Below are 19,729 nucleotides of genomic sequence, written 5' to 3'. Positions count from 1 at the left end.
TTTCTCTAATAATAACAGGCTATGAGGTGCCCTATAGTGTGACTTGAAACAGTATTTTTGCTTCAGGGCATAACCTACTTTGAGAAAGTATTGAAACACATGTTATCTGGATGCCCACCTGTTATTTGAACATTTTAGCAACAACTAAGCACAGTTGTTCAGCTCCTTAATGTGCAATACCAAATAGTAAACAGTGTTGGGCAGCCTTCTGTTTGCTTTTGCGACTCAGTGCCCTCCAGCCAAATTGTTAATTGATCTGATTGTGTTGGCGCTCTACATCCAAAATTAGACAGTAAGTACACAGTCAATCTCTATAAAGATGTTAAATACAACTAAATATAATGCAACAATATAAAACCCCAAACCTCTATCAATCAATGCAATTGTGAGAGGTAGATTAGTTCAGTGATTCACAAATTTTGTCTTAATGTAGCACAGATTATAGATAGAGTTTATTAAGTGCCTCAGCGTCTGTTTCGTAAACAGATAACTTTAACTTTAAGTGCCATCCTTCTTGCATATCTCATGAATAACGCATTTATTAAAAGCAAACCGGTGATTAAATATTTATTTCCAAATAAAGCAAGTAAGATACTGTCTTGCAACGGCAATATGCTTTGTGGTCACAGAACACTAAAACTAAATAAGTTATACTCTAAAAGCTAAAATGGTTGATAACTGGGTGCATTAAATGTGTTTAATAACCTCAGAGCTTTGTTATTGATTTAAGGGGTAGAAAGGTCAAAATAATTTAAATGTGCATGGGTTTATTTCAATTTAAATTGAAACATTTTTGCAATATACTTCCATTAACAAAATTGTGTCTAGTAAAAGTTATTACTGTTTTTCAGTGGGATACGCACATATGCTGTGCGGGCACACCACTACTATATATGTCCTTTGTCTTCTTCACTGCACTTGGTGTTACTGCTTGCTTCCCCTCGGAAATAAAATTGAAATGAAACATGCAGGTACACTTGTGTACCAGAATAATTTTACCTTATATAAGAAACACTGATGAATCTAACTGTACCTATGAATCTATAACTATAGTAGCCGTGAATAGATTTAATCTGATGCCAGGTATAGTACAGCTTAAAGCATATTTTAGTTTAGTTTTAGCTTCACATCCAACTTACCTTTAGCACTTACCCAGCCATCTATGGCTAGATTATAAGTGGAGAACAATTTAGCACTCCCGCTCAAACTTGTTGCGCTTGTATTACAAGTTGAAAGTAAAAAATTTGGACGCAAGTGCAAACCCGACGCATGCAAAAAAAAATATGGCAGCCTTGTTAACTTCTCCCATAGAAGTCAATGGAGAGAGCAAACTGAAAAGAAAACTAACATCTAAACTCGCACGCTAACCCGACAGGAGTTATGAAAATGTAACATTCCAATGTTCTTAATATACAGAACAATGTACTTTTTATTGTAAATACATATTTCTTTATATATATATATGAATATAATTGTACCTGTATATCTATTCCTTTAGATATATAGGTATAGATATGTATTTTACATGAACAGTATCATATATATAGAAATATATAGTTATAATAAAAATAGATATAATAGATATAATATAATAGATAGATATAATAAAAGTGAATATTTTTCTATGTGAAAAACATAGGAATGAAAAATATGCGTTTTGCGATTTAGATTTAACACAGCTGGCTTAGCGTACATAAAAATTTAGTAATCTTAAAGGAACAGTAAATACAGTAAATTTGCATAATAACAAATACATGGTAAAAAGACAATGCAATAGCATTTAGGGGAACATTTTATAATGCTGCAAGATACAGCTTTATGCAGCTTTGGTGCAGGCTTGCATTAGCGACCCTGCAGATGATAGTTAAGAAGCAGCAGTCATTAAACCGCTGCTTATTAACCTGTACGCCAGCTGGCAGCAATACTGGGTGGACAGGGCTGACAGGTTTTCTGGAGCGATTTAAAACCGCTGCCTTCTTTCAGTCTCTCCCCAGGAACTGTGATAGTTACAGAGTTTCAAAGGTAGATGGCGCTGGTCTTGGTATTGCACTAGGGAAATGTAGATATCTTCTAATTTTCTGGTGGCAAAAGGAGACAGACTTGTTGTGTATTTAAACACCTATTAATAAAGGTGCAGTATACTCACTCCATAAGATGTATGATGTCTGCTCATCTATAGATGACCCCACAGTTAGCTGGAACCAAGGAGAAACTCCAATAATATCGACCCAATATGCTGAAGGCAAAAAAAAGCTCCAATGAAGTGTGCATAAAATTATTTGAAAATACAAGTAGCAACTTACTCCATCAAATCTGGAATTTCGGCAATGTCACAGAAAAGAAGCAATTCATTTTCCAAAAATGATTAAAAAAAGGTTTTTTAATGGCTCAACACATTTCAACATATACAAACGTCTTTTTCAAGAGCAAAATTAAAACAAATAAAAACAGTTGTTAAGTTTTTATGCTATTACATTTATTGCCGGTTTAAATACAAATGGTACAAATTCCAATTTCCTGTGTAAGAACAGGAAATTGGATTCACAAACAGACATTTCAAAAACTTGAAGGAATTTACATAAAACATCATATACATGTTTTTTTATAATAGCTTCACAATATAGAAGGTGAAATATAGCGGTTTTAACTATGTCGATTTTTATTTACAAGTGTAACTTTGATTCAATAGTGAATAACCAAACACGGATATTTAGACCAATCACGGATGTTTATATTACATCATAACCAATTAGAGAATCTGAAGAGTAGTGTTCTGTGTGTAGTTCCATTTCAGGTCCGCTTGAGTCACATGGTGTTAGACGTCCTATGGTTGCAGTGTATCAAACGTGCCATATAATGTATTGCAAGTAAATATCCACGTTTTTTCCAACCAATGGTCTCATGCAAATGATACATCGTTAATCTACAAAGTAAATGACAAGCGAACAGTAAATGTCCTTAAAAAGACTTTATAAGTAAATTACGTCTATATGGGAGATTACAATAAAAGTTATATGGTAGATATTTTGGAAACATAACTAATCTGTGTTTACATGGCATTTTAACATTAGTAATAACAAAGCGTGATAACCTTGGGGACTTTTTTGTGACATTGAGTGCTGAAAACATAATATTTAAGCACTTAATATATGTAAGCTTAAGAGTCCAGCTGTTTGTTGATCACCTTCTCAAGAGCCGACTACAACAGTGCAACTCTTGGCAGGGCCCTCTACCCATTTGATCCCTATAACTGTTTTTTGTACTCCGCCTTTGTTAATAGCGCTGCGGAATCTGTTGGTGCTCTACAAATAACCGATAATAATAATAATAATAATATTTAGACATAATTTGAATATATATTTAAGATAAAATAATGAAGAAAATAAAAGAAAAATAAGAAAATGGTAAAAAAGACAATACTTTAAAGATCCATTTTAATATATTGTGACATTTATAAAGACAGTGTCTCAGTGTAAATTTTTTCCAGTGCTTTCTCATTTTAAAGTGCTATTTTATAATTTTATTGTCATAAAGAACTAAATTAAACAAAGTGTCAAATAATTTTAATTTTAAGTAATTTTTAAACAAAAAGCTGCTATTCTAATATCCTTATTCAAACCCCACTGATTGTAAGTTCTTAAGGCGTGTATCCAGCAAAGTTCCCTTCTATCTAACTCATCTTCCAATTTACCTCCTCTCCAATGTGTGGATACCTTTTCTATACCCCTCCACAAAAAATGTTAGAGTACATTTTTTGACATGTATTACAGTGTAAAGGTACCCTACGATCTTCATGCTTTTTATCAATTTTGTTTAGGTGTTCTAATATACGTGTTTTCAAAAAATCTAGTGGTTTGGCCTAAATATTTAATTTTGCAATTACATTGTAAGAGGTATATAACATTAGTTTTGCAAGTGATAACATCCTTGATTATGAAGGTTTTACCAGTAGTTGATGATACAAAAAATGTATGTGTGCATTTGGTATAATTACAACCTTTACAGTGGCTACAGGTGTAGAAGCCTTGTAGATTTGAAATGGACATCGGAATTTTGGGGGTCATACCTTTTATTAAGGAGGGTGCTAATGTTTGTTTGAAATTAGTACCCCTTCTAAATGTAATTTGTGGTTTATTAGGTATGATTTTTTCTAAAATTTCATCGCTTTTTAAGACATGCCAGTGCTTCTTAATAATATTTTTATAATCTGGTTATGTCCGGAGTTATAGGTGGTTATAAACCTAGGAATAATTGTGTATTTGTCGATTTTCATTTTTTACCATGTAGTAATTTTTCCCAATCTAAATTTCACACTTCCTGTCTATCAGATTCAAGGGTTTCTTTTTTGTATCTTTTTTTAGGAATCTAGAAAAAATCCCTTTATAATTAAAGCAGTGATGTGCAGTCACTAGAGGCAGATGAGGCAGGGCTTCACCTCTCATATGGGCAAAAAATATATATTTTTTATTGTCTTTAATATATATATATATATATATATATATATATATATATATATATATATATATATATATTGCAAAAAAAAATTTCCAGCATTTTTTTTCCCAGCTACATGTTGTGCAATGGAGAGGCACAAGCAGGTCTGCTGGCTGCTGCCCTCCATTACACAACATGCTGCGCCACCTACTGGATGAAAGTGGTTAAGATCATTGCATTGCCCATAAGTGCTTATTTGAGGCAGGCCTCTTTGGGCTGACCCAATCCAGTGAGAGGCATCAGTCAAGGGAATTTAGGGTTGGGGCTGGATGTTAAATCATATAAAACAAAACAAACACGGAAAAAACTACTTTAATTTCTGTACTTCCCCTCCAAGTGCAGTGTAATGTTCCACTGTCACTTCCTTACAGAGCAGGAAGAGATGCAGAGAGAGCAGTGTTTTAGCCACATTTTATTGAAGTGCTGCAACCTTAGATTTTGCTGAAAGGGATTCTGTTAGTGAAAATGATAATTTAATGAATGTGGTTTAGTGTTTTTTGTTTTTTTACTCTTTTATAGCAGTTTAAGGATCGTTTTTGTATTTTGTTTACTCAAACTTTACACCCACTACCTTAGCTTGCCTCTTTACTGCACACTAGTCTATAGCCTCATCACTCTCTTACTGACTTCTGAACTCTCTGTAGCTCTGCAACTGTGTTTTCTCATAACATTATCTTACTATTATGCGGTTTGTATGGATGAGTTGTTATTTGACAAGAGTAAGCTAGACCAACAGCATGGTAATGTAAAACGAAACCAAGCAGTTTAGAATGAGTAATAGCAAATATTCTCCATGGCTCCTGTAGCTATAGTATTTCATTTAAACCAGGGATTCCTTAGGTGTATGTTGGACAACCCTGATGTTGACAACAAATAATTTATTAATGCTCCCATTCATATGTGCTGTTCTGTTTTAGATATTTAAAACAGATCGTAGACTATTAGCATTTGATAGTCACTTAAAATATTACTTAAACATTCAGTGGTGCCTCCCCCATTTCAGTGTTCCCTCTCTCCCCACTTATGTGTCTCTCTCCTCCTTCTGTCTCCTTCTCTCCCCCTTCTGTCTCACTCCCCTCTGTCTCTCTCTCCCCTCTTTCTGTCTCTCTCTCAACTCTGTCTCTCTCTCTCCCATATGTCTCTCTCTCTCCCCTCTGTCTCTCTCTCCCCTGTCTCTCTCTCTCCCCTCTGTCTCTCTCTCCTGTCTGTCTCTCTCTCACCCCTGTCTCTCTCTCTCCCATCTGTCTCTCTCTCTCCTCTCTCTCTCTCTCTCTCTCTCTCTCTCCCCTCTGTGTCTCTCTCTCTCCCCTCTGTGTCTCTCTCCCCTCTGTCTCTCTCTCCCCTCTGTCTGTCTCTCTCCCCCTCTGTCTCTCCCCTCTGCCTCTCTCTCTCCCCTCTGTCTCTCTCTATCCCCTGTCTCTCTGTCTCTCTCTCTCCCCTCTGTCTCCCTCTCCCCTCTCTCTCTCTCTCTCTCTCTCTCCCCTCTGTGTCTCTCTCTCCCCTATGTCTCTCTCTCCCCTATGTCTCTCTCTCCCCTCTGTCTCTCTCTCTCTCCCCTCTGTCTCTCTCTCTCTCTCGCCTCTGTCTCTCCCCTCTGTCTCTCTGTCTCTCCCCTCTGTCTCTCTCTCTCTCCCCTCTGTGTGTGTCTCTCTCTATCCATCTCTCTTTCTCTATCTGTCTGTCTCTCTCTCTCTCTATCTATCTCTCTCCCTGTCTCTCCCACTCCCTCTGTCTCTCTCCTTATGTGTTGTTCTCCCCCATGGTCTATCTCTCTCTCTCTCTGTCTCTCTTCCTCCCCTTCTGACTCTCTCATCCCTTATGTGTCTCTCTAACCCTCTGTGTGATTGTGTCTCTCTTTCTCTCTAACCCTCTGTATCTCTCTCTCCCTTTCCCCCGTCTCTCTCTCCCTCTCCCCCCGAGTGCTTTTCTGTGTTTTGGTCTACCTTTTATTTATTTAATTAATGAATTGGTGGTGCCACCTGAGGATGTGGCTTTATTTAAAGGGGTGGGGTCAAGTGCCCAACCATCTTTAAATTTCACCAGCTGCCACTAGATCAAGACATTTTTATATTTACTGAATAATGAAGGAATCTATAAGTATAATTTGCAGCATTAAAATAAAAAGTATGTTTTAAACATATTTTGTTATCTGGCAAGACTTTCTGTTACAATCCTTTAGACTAAAATCAGATGTTTACTAAGTTGACCAGTTTTCCAAGACACCATTTAAAGGGACATGAAACCCATATGTTTTCTTTCATGATTTAGAAAGAGCATGCATTTTTAAATAACTTAACGATTTACATCTAATATCTAATTTTCTTCATTCTTTTGATATCCTTTGTTGAAAATCATATCTAAATATGCTCAGTAGCTGCTGATTGGTGGCTGCACATAGATACCTCATGCGATTGACTCGCTATTTCTTCAACAAAGGATATCTAAAGAATGAAGGCGTATCCTAGCCACTGCCTCACCAGCCTCTGACATCACCGCACGTCGCTTAATTAAAGCCTACATCTTCTGATATTATATGACACTTATGAACATGCTATGCAGACCAGGGCTGGATTGGCCTACCGAGATACTGGGAGATTTCCCGGTGGGCCACATTAGTTGGGGAAGCAAAGCCTGCATAGGGAGCCTCCAGGAAAGTCATGGAGCAAGCCTTGTGCACATCTTTTCTTCCAAGGGCAGCTCTGCTCCTGGCAGCAGGGCCACAAGTGGGGGGAGAGCAGATCAAGGGCCACATTTGCAGGCAAGTTGGAAGCCGAGGAGGGGGGTGCTGGGCTAGGGGAAATTCTAGACTGGTCTTCAAAAAATTTCAAGGTTTCCCTGATGCAGACTTAAGTGGGCTGTGTTTTAAATTAGGACATTTTGAGCCTGAATCCATTCCCTCTCTTTCTAGTCCACCACTCAGTCAAAACAAGGCATGTGCATTTGTTTTGTTAAAATGTAAATTTTTGCCACATGAATGAGTCCCATATTTGTTCATACTAAATAAATGCTAAGGGGCATATTTATCAAAGTGAGAGCGGACATGATACAATCTAGTGTATCATGTCCGCTGTACATTGATAAATGCTGACAGCATACGCTGTTAGCATTTATCATTGCAAAAGCAGTTCAACAGAACTACTTGTGCAATACCGCCCCTGCAGATTTGCGGGCAATCGGTCGCTAGCAGGGAGTGTCAATCAACCCAACCATATTCAATTGGATTGATTTCTGTCTGCCGCCTCATAACTTCTGTTTCTGGCGAGCCTGAAGGCTTGCCGGAACTAAGGGCCATCAAGCTCCATTCAGAGCTTGATAATTTGGCCCCTCAATGTTTATTAAACATTCAGGGCCACATGTACCAAGCTGCAGGTAGATGGGGTTTCCAGCTTAGTAACCTCACCACCGGCTTTGCAGCAAACGGGCAGTGGAAACTGTATGTCAGCTTCCCGTATGTGCTATTGTACAAGCCTTTGCTTGTGCAACACCACTCCCTACTTGCACACAAATATGTTAAGGGATCTGCCATCTCAAAGGTGCAGAGAGAGTAAAAGGCATTGGTTGGGTGATTGTTGCTTCTGACATTGTAGAAGGAAGGTTGCATGAGTGAGCCGGCCCCTTAAAGGCTTCAAAGCAGCATTTGTTACTTAGTATATGGGGCCTTCAATATTAAATATTAATTTTGGTTAACTTTTTCTGTATGAAATGTTTTATTTTTATACACAAAGATAAACATTTAAATGTTGATTCTCATAGATTTGAACATAAGTCTATCAGAATAAAGGTTCATCTGTAAAATATAAATGTTACATTCAAATAAACACAATGGCACATCCATGTTAAATATAGCAAAGGAACAAAAAAATAAAACACCCACAAACCAGAAGTGAGTTCTAATAGTAATGATATTAATAACAAATATATTAAGAGTGCTTTGTGTATAATTACTTAAACATTAAAAGCATTTCGCTACATCTAGAAACCAAATTGTTTGGCTAAATCTACAGAGACAATGCGATTTCATTAAATGCAACTAATTCAGGTCATAATTGTCAATTTATCATATCAGATTACCACTTACTATAATTTACAAAATATACATGATATCTATTGATCTATCAAAATATCTATCTATCTACCCATCTATTTTTTAAAAATGGATAAAATAGCAATTGTATGTATTTATTTATTTATTTATTTATTTTTACAGTGGAAAAAAATGAGGATACTGCAGATGAGGAAATGGGTTCTCAAGCAGAGGAGTCTCAAGGTACAGTATGCATTTTACTTTATGCTATTAGTGTTTAAATAATCAGATTTGCTGCATGCTCTTGGCATCCTTTGTTGAAGTAGCAACATTTACACTAATGGAAGCTAGCTGAACACATCTGCTGTGCCAATGACAAGAGGCATATATGTTCAACCACCAATCACCAGCTACTTTTCAGTAGTACATTACTGTTCCTGAAACTGTCTAGGTATGCTTTAGAATGAAGGACATTAGATAAAAGAAGCAAGATGAAAAGCTGTTTAAAATTATATGCTCTATCTTCATCATGAAAGTTTAATTATTTTGACTTTACTGTAATATAATCACACAATTATTGTCCATATAAGTCTAAATATTATTTAGCAAATTATAAATCCTAAATTATCAAACAAGCTAGAACCACAACTTCTCAATCAATGATGCAGTGCATGGGTTGTATATTTATTTAAAATTATGGTAATTAAAGAACTTCATTTTCCAATCTTAAGAAATGCTAATTACAGAAGTAAATAGTTCTGATACATTGAACCTGGAAGAGTTGAACAGGATTGCCTAAATATTATATATTTGTATTGAACTAGTTATAAAGACGATGGGCTCCATTTATCGTAGATCACAAGTCATGTTCGCTGGACCTCGCTGTGCGCAAACAGAATATGCTGTCTGCATTTAACATTGCACAAGCACTGCACAAGCTGGCGCTCGCTGGAATCCAATCAGCTGTCATTATCCCGATGTTTTCAATCTGCCACATTTTAGTTGGCAGAAAGTTTTAGCAGCAGTTTTTGCAGCTTGATAAATGGGGCCCAATAAGTGCGGATATCAAAAAAGGAAATTCAAATGGTTTGACATGTTTTAACTCCTATTCCTCTAACAGATGGTAAAAATGCATTAAATATTATGGAGAAAGTGTTGAAAGTGGAGGCGCTGTGTCACCTCCAGGGAACCAAGCTGCCCACGTCCTCTGAGTCAACCTTGTTGCTTTCACCTCCAAAATAAAAGAGCTCACAATAGTGTAGCAGGTTTCAGACAATGTGGTAGGCGCACAAACTGGTTATTCTTGCGAAATTCCAATTTCTGGAGCAAATTGTTTTAACTTTATGCTCTTGATAAAGGCTTCTTTTAGCCGAAACGTGTTGAGCTGTATTTTAAATAAAACCTGAAACTGCACCTGAAGACAGCTTTGTGAAGATTTTAATAAAAGGCTTATTTTAACTCCAATCTCATGAGTATAACCAGTTTGTGTGCCTACCACATTGTCTGAAATCTGCTACACTATTGTGAGCTCTTTTATTTTGGAGGTGAAAGCAACAAGGTTGACTCAGAGGACATGGGCAGCCTGGTTCCCTGAAGGTGACACAGCGCTGTCACTTTCAACACTTTCTGCTTCTATACACGGTTTGGGAGAACCGGGGCTGGCAGCGAGCACCTGAAGGGAAGTGCTAACATTGCTTCATACTTTATCCTTTGTAATACATTAAATATTATGGACCAGATTACAAGTGGCGAGTTAACAGTTACATGCGAGTGATAAGGTGTTTATTGCAACTTTATGCGTGCGTAAGGCTTTTTGCTAGTATTACAAGCTGAAAGTAAAAATAATCGCTTGAGAGAAATTTAAGTTAACATGAATTGGGTTAGCATGACCTTTAGAGTTCTGGTTAACTGTTTTGCAAAACAAAAAAAGCCAAAATGATTAACTTACAAATTAACAAATGGCCATATTAAACAATGAGGACCACCATAGGCAAGCAATTATAAACCATATTTATATCCACCAAATTAAAGTAGCAGGTATAAAAAGTATTTAGCAAATTGCTCTATGTACCAGTTAAGCTTCAAGTTTTCACCATGCTGTCTTCTTACAGGTGCTGCAGAGGATATAGTTTGCTGGGTACCTTTTAAAACTTTTCACAAGTTTTAGGGAGATATGAAATAAATCCTCCTACAAACAAATGTGGAAAAGTTGAGATCTTCATTAAAAGAACTTAGATCCTCATCCAGTGGTGCTAAGAAAGTTGACAGTGCTTGTCATCCTGATGGCTGATGGTGCAATAGCTTCCCACTGTAGAGCTGGCACCATTTTGGTGCTAGATAAAGTTAAATATAGAATTGTTATTAATTTTAATATTTCTAAGGTATAATGATAAATATTTGTACGGTATGATTGTGGAGGAATTACTTTAAAGCTATGAAGCACTTAGCAGCAGCATCAGTAAAAAAACAAAACTCCACTGAACTTGTTTGTTGATTATTATTTTATTTTTTTTGGGCACCAATGGAAATATTGATAATATGGAGCTTATTTTATCAATCTGCCAAGGAAGAAACCCCTAACTCCTAAACAATACAAATATTTTAAAGTATTTTCTCTCAAGTAACCAATGTTTATTTTTTCTAACTTAACAAAAGTACAACAAAACAATTATAGAGATCAAATGGGTAGAGGGTCCAGCCAAGATCTGCACTGTTGTAGTCAGCTCTTAGGAAGGTGATCTACAAATAGCTGGACTTTTAGGCATACATGCTAAGGGGGTTCAGGGGATAACAATGGAGGAGAGGAACTAGTATAAAGAAAGATTAGTGTAGGTTGTATGCATCCCTGAACAGTAAAGTCTTTAGGGAGTGCTTGAAGTTTTCAAAACTAGGGGAGAGTCTTGTGGAGCGGGCAGAGAGTTCCACAAGATGGGAGCCAGTCTGGAGAAGTCCTGTAAATGGGAGTGTGATGATGATGAGGTAACACGAGAGGAGGAGAGGAGGAGGTCATGAGCAGAGCAAAGGGGACGGGAAGGAAAGTATCTGGAGACAAGGTCTGAGATATAGGGGAGAGCAGTGCTGTTGAGGGCTTTGTATGTCAGAGTGAGAATGTTGTTTTTAATCCTAGAGGCAAGATGAGGCAAGTGAAGGGATTGGCAGAGAGGTGCAGCAGATGAAGAGCGACATGTAAGGAAGATGAGCCTGGCAGAGGCATTCATTATGGATTGCAAAGGAGCTAGGTGGCAGCTGGGGAGACAAGAGAGGACAGAGTTGCAGTAATCGAGGCAGGAAAGGATGAGAGAGTGGATTAAAATCTTAGTTGTGTCTTGTGTAAGGAAATGTCTAATTTTAGAGATGTTTTTAAGATGGAAGTGGCAGGCTTTAGCTAAGGACTGAATGCAAGGAGTGAAAGAAAGATCTGAGTCAAATGTGTCCCCAATACATTGGGCATGCAGGGTAGGGGTAATGATGGAGTTGTTGACAGTTATAGAGAGATTGGGGGTGGAAGAAGGGAGGGAAATAAGGAGCTCAGTTTTGGAGAGATTTAGCTTGAGGTAGTGAGAGGACATCCAGGAAGAGATGTGAGAAAAATAGTTAGTGACACGGGTTAGCAAGGAAGGAGATAGGTCTGGTGCAGAGAAGTAGATTTGGGTGTCGTCAGCATACAAATTATTTTGGAAACCGTGGGACTTAATAAGGGGACCTAATGATGACATGTAGATTGAGAAGAGTAGTGGACCGAGGACAGAGCCTTGCGGTACACCAACAGAAAGTGGGGATGGGGCAGAGTAGGACCCAGAGAAGACTACACTAAAGGTACAGTTTGAAAGGTAGGAAGATAACCACGAGATGGCTGTGTCACAGATGCTGAAGGATTGGAAGGTTTAGAACAAAAGAGGGTGGTCAACAGTATCAAAGGCTGCGAACAGATCAAGGATTATAAGCATAGAGAAATGGCCTTTTGATTTTGCTGTAAGTAGGTTGCTGGTAACCTTAACGATTGCTGTCTCTGTGGAGTGATAGGGACGAAATCCAGATTGCAGTGGGTGAAGGAGAGATTAAAGTAATCTATGGTTTGTTTTTTAAATACAAATCATCTAATGCTCTAATATTTTTAGCTTTATAAATTTATCTGGGGAGAGTGTAACTGTATAAATTGCCTGTGATTATTTAAAATGAAAAACATGGATGTTGTTACATTATTTAGTTATTAAATAGCAAAAACATACATTCATGCCAGATTTTAATTTCCTATTAAACTGTAAAAAAACAGGACACATCAATGTCTTTTATTTATATGTGTGTGTGCCCCACATCATCTCACCTCCGTGCTTCACTTTTGGGACAATGCATTCACTGTAATAATCCTGGCCAGGTTCACACCAAACATGCTGGACCCCATCTGAGCCGAACAAATTTATTTTGGTCTTACTTGATCAAAGAATGTGCTCCCAATATTCATCAGGGTTCCTTTCATTCTGTTTAGCAGAGTTTAATCTTACAGTTTTGTGCCGAGGAGGAAGCAAGGAATTTTCTTTGACATCATCCATAGAGGTTTACATTATGCAATGTCCTTCACACTGTCTGAGCTGTCACAGAAACTCCAATTTCCATTGATAACCCCTGAGCCAAGTCTGAAGCACTTGCCAGTCTGTTTTTCAGAGCTAGATTGTGCAAATAGTGATGTGTCTGTGGCATCATTTTAGAAGGATGACCACTGCGGCTCTTATTAGTGGTACTAAGGCTAGTTTTATACCACCTATAACTGTGTTTCTTTCATGTAAATGGCAAGAGTGTATAAGCTAGTGACGTATGGGATATACATTCCTACCAGGAGGGGCAAAGATTCCCAAACCTCAAAATGCCTATAAATACACCTCCCACCACACACATACTTCAGTTTTTACAAACTTTGCCTCCTATGGAGGTGGTGAAGTAAGTTTGTGCTTGATTTTTTTGTTTTCTTCTATGATAAGCGCTTCAAAGCATTCTGAAGCCCAATTCCTCTCAGAGTACAGTGTTTGTCAGAGTGACAAGAAGAGAGTATTGCCTGTTGATTTTTATGGTTTCACTCAAGGGAAATCTTTTCAAGAGTTCTCTGTTATCGGTTGTAGGGATTCATCTCCTACCTCCCTTTTCAGATCGACAATATACTCTTATACCATTACCTCTGCTGATAGTTTTCAGTACTGGTTTGGCTGTGTGCTATATGTGGAAGTATTAGACATGTGCGATTTGTTTCGGATTGATTTGGAAATTCTGAAAATTCGGTAAATTCGGAGATTCGGATTGATTCGAATTTCCGAATTAAAATACTTCCGAATCTACCGAATCAATCTGAATTAGCTGCCGAATCTACCGAATATATCCGAATTAGCTTGGTAAATTCGGCATTCCCCCATAGGAAACAATGGGGCAGTTTTGGCTGAAAAAAACCTAACACCTGCAAAAAAGCAGCATTCAGCTCTTAACGCAGCCCCATTGTTTCCTATGGGGAAACACTAAGTCTACACCTAACACCCTAACATGAACCCCGAGTCTGAACACCCCTAATCTAACACTTATTAACCCCTAATCTGCCGCCCCCGCTATTGCTGACACCTGCATTATACTATTAACCCCTAATCTGCCGCTCCGGACACCGCCGCCACCTACATTATCCCTATGAACCCCTAATCTGTTGCCCCCAACATCGTCGACACCTACATAATATTTATTAACCCCTAATCTGCCCCCCCCCATGTTGCCGCAACCTAACTACACTTATTAACCCCTAATCTGCTGACCGGACATCACCGCCACTATAATAAATTTATTAACCCCTAAACCTAAATCTAACCCTAACACCCCCCTAACTTAAATATAATTTAAATAAAACGAAATAAATTTACTATAATTAAATAAATTAATCCTATTTAAAACTAAATAAATACTTACCTGTAAAATAAACCCTAATATAGCTACAATATAACTAATAGTTACAGTGTAGCTATTTTAGGATTTATATTTATTTTACAGGCAACTTTGTATTTATTTTAACTAGGTACAATAGTTATTAAATAGTTAATAACTATTTAATAACTTCCTAGTTAAAATACATACAAATTTACCTGTAAAATAAATCCTAACCTAAGTTACAATTACTCCTAACACTACACTATCATTAAATTAATTAAATAAATTAATCCTTTTTAAAACTAAATACCTACCTGTAAAATAAACCCTAATATAGCTACAATATAACTATTAGTTACATTGTATCTATTTTAGGATTTATATTTATTTTACAGGCAACTTTGTATTTATTTTAACTAGGTACAATAGCTATTAAATAGTTAATAACTATTTAATAGCTACCTAGTTAAAATAATTACAAAATTACCTGTAAAATAAATCCTAACCTAAGTTACAATTAAACCTAATACTACACTATCATTAAATAAATTAAATAAATTAACTACAAGTACCTACAATTAAATACAATTAAATAAACTAAACTAAAGTACAAAAAAAACAAAACACTAAATTACAAAAAATAAAAAAAGATTACAAGAATTTTAAGCTAATTACACCTACTCTAAGCCCCCTAATAAAATAACAAAGCCCCCCAAAATAAAAAAATGCCCTACCCTATTCTAAAATAAAAAGTTAACAGCTCTATTACCTTACCAGCCCTTAAAAGGGCCTTTTTGCGGGGCATGCCCCAAAATAAACAGCTCTTTTGCCTGTAAAAAAAACACAATACCACCCCACTAAATTACAAAAAATAAAAAAAGATTACAAGAATTTTAAGCTAATTACACCTACTCTAAGCCCCCTAATAAAATAACAAAGCCCCCCAAAATAAAAAAATGCCCTACCCTATTCTAAAATAAAAAGTTAACAGCTCTATTACCTTACCAGCCCTTAAAAGGGCCTTTTTGCGGGGCATGCCCCAAAATAAACAGCTCTTTTGCCTGTAAAAAAAACACAATACCACCCCCCACATTACAACCCACCACCCACATACCCCTACTCTAACCCAAACCCCCCTTAAATAAACCTAACACTACCCCCCTGAAGATCTCCCTACCTTGAGTCGTGTTCACCCAGCCGGGCCGAAGTCTTCATCCGATGGGGCAGAAGAGGACATCCAGACCAGCAGAAGTCTTCATCCAAGCAGGGCAAGAAGAGGTATTCAATCCATCAAAAGTCTTCATCCAGGCGGCATCTTCTATCTTCATCCATCCGGAGCGGAGAGGCAGCATCCTGAAGACATCCGACGCGGAGCATCCTCTTCTTTCTTGATCCAACGACTAAATGACGGTACTTTTAAGTGACGTCATCCAAGATGGCGTCCCTTGAATTCTGATTGGCTGATAGGATTCTATCAGCCAATCGGAATTAAGGTAGGAAAAATAAGCCAATCAGATTGAAGTTCAGCCAATCAGATTGAAGTTCAATCCGATTGGCTGATCCAATCAGCCAATCAGAATGACCTCGCATTCTTTTTTTTTTTAATATTTTTTATTGTTTTTTTACACATCAGACAAAATCAACACATCAATGTAACATATACAATTATATTCATTGCATTGTATCATCATTAAAATTAAACTGCTGTAAGAATAAAATATGGTTATATCATAAATTGCACTATTAATGACAAGCAATCTTTACATTTTCAAACTATACATTATATAGCTGATCTGATCTCAGCCAACTAGTAGCTAATTTTTACATGAAAAAGAGAAAAAAGAAAAGAAAAAAAAAAGAACAAGGAACGAACATGGCAAACATTCCATTTTTCCTGATCTATTTTCTAACACTCTATATGAATTGAATTACATGACATATTCCTCTTTCAGATCGTTAAGGTGTAAATACTATTAAAAGAATATAAAGTGCTACTCTAGCCTCTTGACCTTAACACCTTTTTTTTCTGTTTTTCTCTCTTCTTTGAGAGACATAGAAGATATGTAGGTAATGTTCCAATATCCCTATTCCTAAATTATAGAATTTGCGCATGAGAAAAACCACCGACTGCATATCTATAGGAATTTATTTTCTTGTTATAATCCTTGTTGGTTACTATCTTGTTTCTATCTCTCTAGGAAGTTTAAATATACCAGAGAAACAGGAGGGAATGGGAAAGGAAAAGAGAAAAAAAAAAAAAAAAAAAAAAAAAACCCTGTATCAACAAAAGGGGGAAGGGGGTAACAATGATATCAATCCTAAGGAGACCAAGCTCTCGGGAATCTTCCTTGTTCTATCTGTTGTTTCAGCCAGATGGAGGCTTTACAAAAGGATAAAGCCTGCCTCTGTATTTCCAACGGAAGAGACATTATGTATTTCTCCCATTTATTAAAGTATTTAGCCAATTGTTTAGAATTTGTGACCTTTAAATTATATTGTTCAAAGGTCATTTGATATTGTATTTCCATAAGGAAGTCACTAAATCTGGGGGCTTTTAGTCCTTTCCAACTTTTCAGAATTAGATTTCGACCCACCAGAATAGGTAGATTAATGAATCTGTTGTTATTGGGAGTTGAAGTATGCTTACACAAGAAAAATATTAGATATTGATTTAATTTAAATTTATTCCCTGTTATCCTAATACCTCAAAAATTTATTTTTTGCCAGAATTGATATATCTTTGGGCATGTCCAGAAACAGTGTACTATGTCAGCCTTCTCATGGTGACATTTAAGGCATTTCCCTGTATCATGCCTCCATTTAGCTGTTCTAGCAGGTGTAAGATAGGTTCTATTCAGCAATTTCATATGTGACTCTTTCCAAGTATGCATAATTGTGGCGCCTACTACCAATGTTGTGCTCTGGGATATAGTTTCAGTATCTACTCTGATTTGGTCTTTGGCCCACTTATATGTTAAATCCTGTATATTTTCCCTACCTCGTTGTTTCAGAATTGTATCATACACTCGGGAGATGGTGCTTACCCCATCCCTATATTCTCCAATTATTTTCTTGATTTCTTTACTATCCAATTCCAAACCTGTATCTAGCCTTAATTTTTCTATCCAGTGTCTCACCTGCAAGTAAGCATAGAAGCTAGATCTAGGAAGATCAAACTGTCAAGATATTGCCTCAAAAGTTTGCAGTCTTAGATTTTTACCTTCACAGATCTGGATTACCAGTTTCAATCCCTGCTCGGCCCAGGTTTGAAATACTGACAAGCCCAATCCTGGTGGGAAATCGGGATTACCTATGAATGGCAGAAATTCAGATTTCCGATAATCAATATTCAACTCATTACCTATTTTTTGCCATGCCTGTATGATAGTTTTAAAAGTGATCATTTGGCATATTGGAACTGGCAATTTATTTGCATTATAATGTAAAATAGCCTGTAAGTTGAAAGGTTTGATTAACATTGATTCCAAACCATGAAATGTAACCAATTCTTTTTCAGTTACCCAGTCTAATGCATATTTACACAAAGCTGCATAATTATAATATCTGACATTAGGGCAAGCCAATCCTCCATATATTCTGGGTAATGTTAATTTAAGCAATGAAATGCGAGGCTTCTTTCCTTGCCAAATGAAGCGATTAAAACATCTATTCAGGAAGACCAGATCCCTTTTATAGAGGAGCAAGGGGAGATTTTGTAAAAAATATAAAAGTTTGGGAAACAAAATCACCTTAACCACCATGATCCTAGCTGTAATGGATAGAGGTAGATTGCTCCAATTCTGGAGCTTTTTATCAAATTCCTTAATACATCCTTTAAAATTAAGGTCATACCATAAACTAGGATCTTTACTCAATTTAATACCCAAATATGTGATTTGTGTTGTTTCAGTGAAAGGTAGATTAATTTGCTTATGTGGTTTACTTATCCACATAACTTCTGACTTCTCATAGTTGATTTGATATCCTGAAAATGAACTAAAGATTGTGAAAAGTCTGATAAGCCGAGGGATCGAATCCGCTAAATCGCTAAGAAAGAGCAAGAGATCATCCGCAAACAAAGATAAAATCAGTTTGTGCCCTCCAATTTGTATACCCTGTAATTCCCTCCTTAGATAGATTGCCAGGGGTTCAATCGCTAGATTGAATAAAAATGGTGATAGTGGGCAGCCTTGTCGCGTGCCACGTTTCAAAATAATCCCTTTTGTAGTTTCCCCATTCACTATAATTGTGGAAATTGGTTCTCTATATAGTTGTTGAATGAAAGATTGAAAAACCCCTGTTATCCCAAAGTTCTCCAAGGAGGTAAAGAGATGATCCCATATAATCGAATCGAATGCTTTTTCAGCGTCGATTGAAAGAATCGCTAAATCGGGGTTACCGTGATGTTTCTTACCACTTGATTTGTTCCAGTAATGATCTAGTACTAATTGTAATTTCCGTATGTTTTTTACTGGGTTTCTACCATTCATGAACCCCGTTTGATCAGGATGTATCATATACCCCAAAGGGGATTTCAATCTGTTGGCTAAAATGTAGGTAAGGATTTTATAGTCCTGGTTGAGGAGAGAAATTGGTCTATAAGATGTAGGAAGTTATGGGTCTTTGCCTTTCTTATAGATCAAAACTATATTAGATGCAGCGAACAATGGAGACTGTGGTTTGTTACTTATGAAATATTCATTAAATAATTTACTTAAGACCAAAGGGACCTGTTCTGCGAGTATCTTATAAAATTCGGCTGGTAATGCATCTGGTCCAGAAGCTTTTCCCATTTTTAGTTTTTGGATAGCAAGCTTGATCTCTTCCACCGATATAGGTTCATTTAATCTCAGCAAATCATGCAATTCTATTTGAGGTAAGCTTATACCTTGCCAGAACTGGACTTTATTCACAATATTAATCTGTTTAGATGCATATAGATCCTGAAAAGTTTGATATATAATTTCCCTTATCTCTGAAGGTTCTGTCACCCTAGAATTCCTAGTTTTTAAAGCTGTAATGTAGCTTTTCTGTTGTCTGATTTTGACTATTCTTGCTAGATATTTGGCTGAAACACCCTGCGCACCTGAATAGAGAGCTTTAAGCTTCTGCTCTTCTACAATCGAGTTTTGTTTAAGAAAAAGATTGTAAAGCGACTTACAATCTTTGTATTTGTTCCAATGTTCTACCGAGGGCATACTAATGTATTTGCAATAGCTATTTCTTAATGTATTAGATAGTTGTTCCTCTCGCTTTCTCAGAATTGCTCGCATTCTTATCAGATATGCTTTTATCTCTCCTCTAAATACCGCCTTC

The 19,729-nt window shown here is 36.8% G+C and overlaps 1 protein-coding gene across 1 annotated transcript in view; it reads left to right on the top strand.

Annotated features, from left to right (window-relative positions):
* The window catches only part of LOC128657721 (ADP-ribose glycohydrolase MACROD2), a 1,711,614-nt gene that overhangs the window by 1,492,463 nt on the left and 199,422 nt on the right, over positions 1–19,729 (top strand). Inside the window, exon 8 of the mRNA XM_053712124.1 lies at positions 8,702–8,761. Coding sequence (XP_053568099.1) covers positions 8,702–8,761 — 60 coding nt within the window. The remainder of the gene's footprint in view (positions 1–8,701; positions 8,762–19,729) is intronic.

This window comes from Bombina bombina, chromosome 4 (genome assembly GCF_027579735.1).
Source record: "Bombina bombina isolate aBomBom1 chromosome 4, aBomBom1.pri, whole genome shotgun sequence".
Taxonomy (NCBI): Eukaryota; Metazoa; Chordata; class Amphibia; order Anura; family Bombinatoridae; genus Bombina; species Bombina bombina.
The sequence above is the reverse complement of the archived record's forward strand: the minus strand, read 5'-3'. Positions and strand labels throughout refer to the sequence as shown.